The sequence below is a fragment of the Lissotriton vulgaris genome, chromosome 1_1 (assembly GCF_964263255.1).
Source record: "Lissotriton vulgaris chromosome 1_1, aLisVul1.2, whole genome shotgun sequence".
Taxonomy (NCBI): domain Eukaryota; kingdom Metazoa; phylum Chordata; class Amphibia; order Caudata; family Salamandridae; genus Lissotriton; species Lissotriton vulgaris.
Window position 1 is genome coordinate 1,261,746,306 of NC_141685.1, and position 6,251 is coordinate 1,261,752,556.

Below are 6,251 nucleotides of genomic sequence, written 5' to 3' on the forward strand. Positions count from 1 at the left end.
AAAGCCGCCCAGGGCCTGAACTTGGGAGGATCTGAACGCCGACCCATAGAAGAGCAATCAAGATGCCGCGCAGGAGGTGCACATAGTAAACTGCAGCACACTAGTGGGGTGCCCAACTGCGGCGTTGATCCAGAGGAGGCTGGGGAAGCTTCTTGACCCAATTACAGAGCTGAGAGGGTGTAGCAGGTTCCACAGAGTCCCTTCAGAGTACCAGCCTGACTGGGTTCCTGCATCAGTAGGGCAAAGGAAATCGCTACATGCTTCCAAGGGGAGGCTTTAGCGATACTGTCTGAGACAAGTTAAGAGGTGGAGTGCCCAGGACTTTCTGACTGCTGAAATATTTTGAGAAGGTGGGGGTCACTTGAGTCATTGCAGAAAACTAGGTGCTTGGTTGGCCCGAGATAGCATTTGGGACCACTCCTAAAACTGTTGTCACTTCTTGGCCACAACACATTATGCACTCCAAGGAGCAAATATATAGAACTATTTGGGACAAATATGGTATCTGTAGGAGAAGTCCTCATTGCCAAAGGCCTAACGTGGCACGGCAGAAGATGACGGCAGCACATGGGCTGTTATCCCACCCAAAGCGAGGTACTCATTATGAAAAATGTGGCATGCTTCAGCGTGTCAGTGTAGACAAGAGGCTGTGGAAATGGAACTTCACTTCAAGGACTTGGCCTCAAGGATTGCAGGAACCAGAACCAGAGCTGAAACCCTTGAAAAGAGAGTGGCTGCAGTGGAGTGTATTGGGCACATATGCCATTAAGAAACTCAACCAAATGTCAATATCATAGAGAATTTAAGGTGGTCAAGACAGTTGAAATATAAGAGTGAGAGCCTAGACAACAGACTGAGAGGAAATTGGAGCAGAGTGGTGGGCTTTCTACCTCTGAACAAACCTGAAGATATGGCTGCCGCTCTGCAGAAAGTCATACAATGGGAGGGTCTACAAAATAGAGGGGTCCTGAGCTAGTGGAACATAAAGCTACTAGACTTCCTATAAGAGGTCCAAAGCAGGAGTTGACAGGGCTGGAGCTGTTATTGTAGAGATAGGTTCTGCTTCACAAACAGAGCTTGGGACCCATGCTGTGGCGAAGCGAGTTGAACTTAAGTATTGAGGCAACATAATTTTGCTCTTCCATGATCTGAGTAGAAAAAGCAAAAAAAGGCAGGGGGAGACGCGGATTATGAAGAAAGAACAAAAGCATCTGAACTTTTCTGCATCCTTGTGGCATTACGTATTAAAGCGAGTGAGTGTGGTTAGGAAGTTCCTTGCTGACCTCACTTGCATACAATCAAGGAGCTCAAGCAAGCTAAAAAGAGTGACCAAAACACCGGTGAGGATGTCGCCTGATCATACCGGTTATTCTGACAATGAGGCTAGCTGTGATTTTCTGCCCCTAAACTAACGACAGAAAAGGGGGTTTCTTCTGTCCGTAGCTTCTGATAGCGATTGATGGGATTTATTTCTAAAGCACTACAGAGCTGTTCTGTCGAGAACTGATTGTTCTTGAATTGTGCCCGATTGACTTTATCCAACTCTGAATGGCTTTTATATTGTGCAGTAAAATATTGAAACTATATTAGTTCACCTGAATGTACATTCTTTACAGTAAAAGCACACTTTATTAACCACAGTACAGATGTTCAACCTCTATAAACGGATGCCGATATGTATATCGGATGGTAACCACACTTGCATTGGTGGTAGCTTTGTGAAATCCCACTCGTCACTTTATCCATTTGCTTGCTGAACATGATTTTGTTCTTTCAATTCACACCACACTAGAAATAAGTCTAGAATATATTGAAAGTGTTTTTTCTTTCAAAAAAATTGCAGCAGTATTTACCATTTTTACTGTACATGTTAGCTGAAAAGTTTACATAAGTTCATGCTAAATGTGGATAAAAGCATTTCTCTGTATCCACTCATGCACAGCTTCAAATCAAAAACTTGAGTTATAATAGTGGTCAAACATAGTCTTCAGCAAAAGTATCTTTAGAACTGCGAGTACTTTGGCGTTGCTCAATGAACTTCGCATTTGTAAGCATGCGTTCATCCCAGGAACATATATTCAAATTTTGGTGAACTTTAGGAAAAACATTTAAACATTTATAGCAATTAAGCAACTGTAATATGTATCAATGGCCTGAAAACCAACCAGGAATACAACATTAAGGAACATGGGCTTAGTTATCATGCAACTTGGCTTAATTGTTATGCCTAGTCCATTACTGAATCCATAGTACCAGGGGTTGTGCCACAATATATGAAGAGACTGCTGAAAGAGAATGGTGGTATCACTGTGATCTACAAAGACTCCCTCAATAACTGACACATTTGTCTCTTATTCAGAGCCAATCAATTTGATTTATGCATGCAGACAAACAATCTAGCTAAGATCCCTTGGCTCTACAAAGATATACAGAAGATTCCAAGACTAAAGAAAGAAATCCAAAAGCCAACATGCCCAAAACGTGTCAACTGAACTTCACCTACAAACCAACACCCAAAGGGCAAAAAGATATCACTATCCTAATTGTATTTCCAAGTCCAAATATCCCACCAAGAAACTTCATAGCAATATCATGGAATTCTGCACCCCAGATTGAACGATCATAAACATCAACCTCTGGAGCAAGGAAATCAGTGGTGAAGCAAGGAAATTAGTGGCGAACTCACCCCCATTCTCAAGACACCCATCATGACAGTCACATTCCCCGACGGATGGAGGCATACAGAAGCCAGACCCCTGCTCCAGAAACCATCCGCCGACCCCAATGAGCTTAAAAACTGCTGCAGCCATCCCTCTGCTCCCCTTCCCCGCCAAAGTCCATCAACCGCTGACTCACCAAACATCTGGAGAGAAAAACAACCTGCTGGACACCTCCCAGTCCAGTTTCTGTAGTAATCACAGCACTGAGGCCACCCTGATAGCTGCCACCGACAACATCAGAACCCTCTTTGACCAGGGGGGAAGCAGTGGCTCTGTCCTCCTCGATCTCAGGAGTGTTTGACACTGTGTCCCACCACACACTCAGCAAGAGATTCCACCACATTGGGATCCAAGGATACACCCTCAAATGGATCGCATCATTCTTCACAGGACCAACCCAGAGAATCTGCCTATTACCCTTCACCTAGTAACCCAAGAGCACCATCTTCAGCGTCCCTCAAGGTTCATCATTCATCCCCACCCTGTACAACACTTATGTGGCACCTCTAGTCTAGAAAATTAACATCATATCCTATACAAATGACACTCAGGTCATCCTCTTGCTCGCAGAAGACTCCTCTGTCACTAGGACCAACTCCCACAACTGTATGACAAGGTACTTTGACTGGATGAAGACCAACTGCCTGATGCTCAACACAGACAAGATAGAAGCGCTGATATTTGGGAACAACATCTCTCTGTGGAACAACAGCTGGTGGCCTCCAAACTCGGACCCACGCCCACACTGACAGACCGTGCCCACAAACTTGCATCATCCTGGACAGTAAACTCATCATGAAATGTCAGATAAATGCAATCTCCTCTACCTGATTCCACACCCTCTGCATGCTCCGAAAGATCTTCAGATGGCTCCCCATCCAGCCAGGAAATCTGCCAATCAAACCTTAGTTACCAGACAGCTGGACTACAGCAACACACTCCACTTCCGAAGAGCATCCTCCCTGCAGGAATTCTTAAAGGCGCTCAAGACATGGCTCTTTGACTGAGTCTAGCAAATGCCCAGCTCCTGGATACCATCACGGATGAATAGCAGCACTCTATAAATTCGAGTTGATCGATTGAAACAAGATCAGGGATGTGTGGAAAATTATGAGAAGAGGTCAAATTCTCCTAGGAGGGACTATTTTGTTTCCTATCTGCTGCAATGCACAGGCCAGTGTGAGGTAGAACGAGAGAGCGATATAAACCTACATTAACATTCTAATAACAAGAAAGAGGCAAAATGGTCACCCTACAAAAAAAACAATAGTGATTTAAAGTGAAAAATATGTTGACCTGGGATGTTCTGTTGTTAGCTTGTAAAGCTCTGTAAGTCACCACAAGGTCACCTCAAAACACTGAGGGTGGGCGAGGCACCCAAATACCTTATAAAATATTTTCAATTGAGCCATTTTGGTCCCAGTGTGTTTTAGAATTCGCCATTTGCCAATGTCTACCCAAAAAACAAGCAACTACACGTCCACCTCCAACCAGGTCTACATGATCAACGTGTCTTAGAATGCAAGATTTGTAATTCATTCTGTGAAAATTTCTTGAGAAAGAATCCTAAACCCACTGTAAAAGTTTTTTTTGTTATGTTGAGACCAATCTTACTGCTATTATGCACTTTAAAAAGAAATAAACTCTACAAAATGTCTTGAAAACTACAGTTAATGTAATGCCCTGTGAAAACAGTAGAACAGTGAAGGATTACCAATAAATAAGTTCGACTTGACCTCTGATGATGGCTCCTCCCCATTATGCAAAGTGTTACACGCCCCCCCCCCCCCCCCCCCCCACACACACTCCTATAAATAGGGGTCTTGCTGCGCTCCTGGTCATACACATAACTGCATGCCACCGCCCCCCCCCCCCCAGAAGAAGACAATACTTCCCACATAACTGGGTGACCCATTTAGCGCCCACAAGAAGCCAGCCATTCTACGTATGCGGAATGTGCCCTTCCTTCTGTCCCGGCACTCAGCTGAAGGGAGGATTCTCTGCACTGCCACAGATGGCCCTTTCGTCCCGCCGCTCGCGGCAATGATGCTGCACTTTCAGGGACGTCCCTCCTCGAAACACTGAAATGAAGTACCAGAAATACTAGCATTTGTAAAGCGCTACCTCAGGAGAGGTGTCCCGGCGCCGGGGGCCGTCGGGGAGATTAAGCGAGCTATTATTGCCCAGAGTCACACTGTACATAACGCCTCCTCAGAGAAAACTTCTCCAGATAATAATAAAAGCTCATTGCTAGATCAAGCCTCTACTCCTTCAGAAAACAATTCTCAACATAACTGAGTGCCCCCTTCGCGGCAAGTCCGTAAGACAATGAGTCTGCAAATTCCCAGATGCCCCGCCAACACACACACCCCTTACAAGCATTAATGGTGCGCCCATTGCTGCATTCATCCTCTCAGACACGCGAGAGGATGCTTTGCACGTTCTGCAGATTGCTGACCGCGCGCACCTCGGCACAGCTCCTAGGTCGTTGCTAATGGACATCGCTGGACCGCCCTCCCCTCTCTCGCGCTGCAGAACAATACTCCACGCCCCGCGCCCCGCACACCAGCGCGAGCTCACCTGCTCCGCAGCCTCCGGGTCCAGATAGGGCTCTAGCAGGGGCATCGTGAACTGGATCTTCCTGGGGCTGCTGGGGTCCATTCTTGCAGACGGAGCGGGTCCTCTTGACTTGTCCCTCAGAGGGGTTCGACACGCTCTGGGAAGGAGTGGATTCCAGTGAAGTGCAGCTCACCCCCTGATTAGCGCTGTTCTCTCCGCTCCTCTTTCCAATTAGCTCCCTGACGCCCTGCTCGCCCCACACAAGTCAAGTTGCCGATTCGTGCCGGCGTCCTCTATCCGCGGATACTCCACACTGGGAGCTGAGGAGCAGGCAGTGGCTATTGGCTGCTCGGGGTGCAGCCTTTCCTCCTCTCCCCTCCCCCGCCGTTTCCACACACACACACAGTTACACAAAATATTAACCATCTGCCTTCCGAGCCGCAGTCAGAAGAGCGAGGATGCGCCTGTCCGCGGTCCTCTCGCCTCTTGGAGGAAGGGACAAAGAACAGCAGAGGCGGACTGGAGTAGGAAGGGAATTAGGGATATTTTAAGGAAGGCGGGATCTTCTTGGAGGCAAGAAGGGCAGGTGCAGGGAAAGTCCCATGAGGCTGTAATACGTGCGTCAGTAAAAGTACACCAGTACTGTATTCGCTTAAAAGAGCAAACCTTAAAAGGCTAGCTTTTTAAAGTATCGTCGGTTAAGCGCGTGCTCCAAGAATTGGCGTGGCACCCGCCGAACCACGCTCCAATCCTACCAAAATGGCTCAGCAGAATAGTAGGCACGTTGCAGAGAATTTGTGTGTAACGTATGGATTACAGTTTTACTACTGAGTTAGGTAGCTCAGTGGGTCAAAAGAGCCCTCTGGGGAGAGGATGGAGAAACATGTCCCTAGCTTGTTTGAATGTCAACAGAGGCACTCGTCCCCTGATGGATCTAAGATTCATGTTGACAAGAAACGGAGCCACAAAAGC

At 46.8% G+C, this 6,251-nt stretch overlaps 1 protein-coding gene across 2 annotated transcripts in view; it reads right to left on the minus strand.

Moving 5' to 3' along the window:
* PPP1R1A (protein phosphatase 1 regulatory inhibitor subunit 1A) overlaps positions 1–5,862 on the minus strand; it is a 536,807-nt gene extending 530,945 nt beyond the window's left edge. For both annotated transcript variants that reach the window (XM_086964611.1, XM_086964610.1), the window contains exon 1: positions 5,301–5,862. In XM_086964611.1, coding sequence (XP_086820737.1) covers positions 5,301–5,381 — 81 coding nt within the window. In that variant the 5' untranslated portion in view covers positions 5,382–5,862. The remainder of the gene's footprint in view (positions 1–5,300) is intronic.
* Between the last annotated feature and the right edge of the window lie 389 nt (positions 5,863–6,251).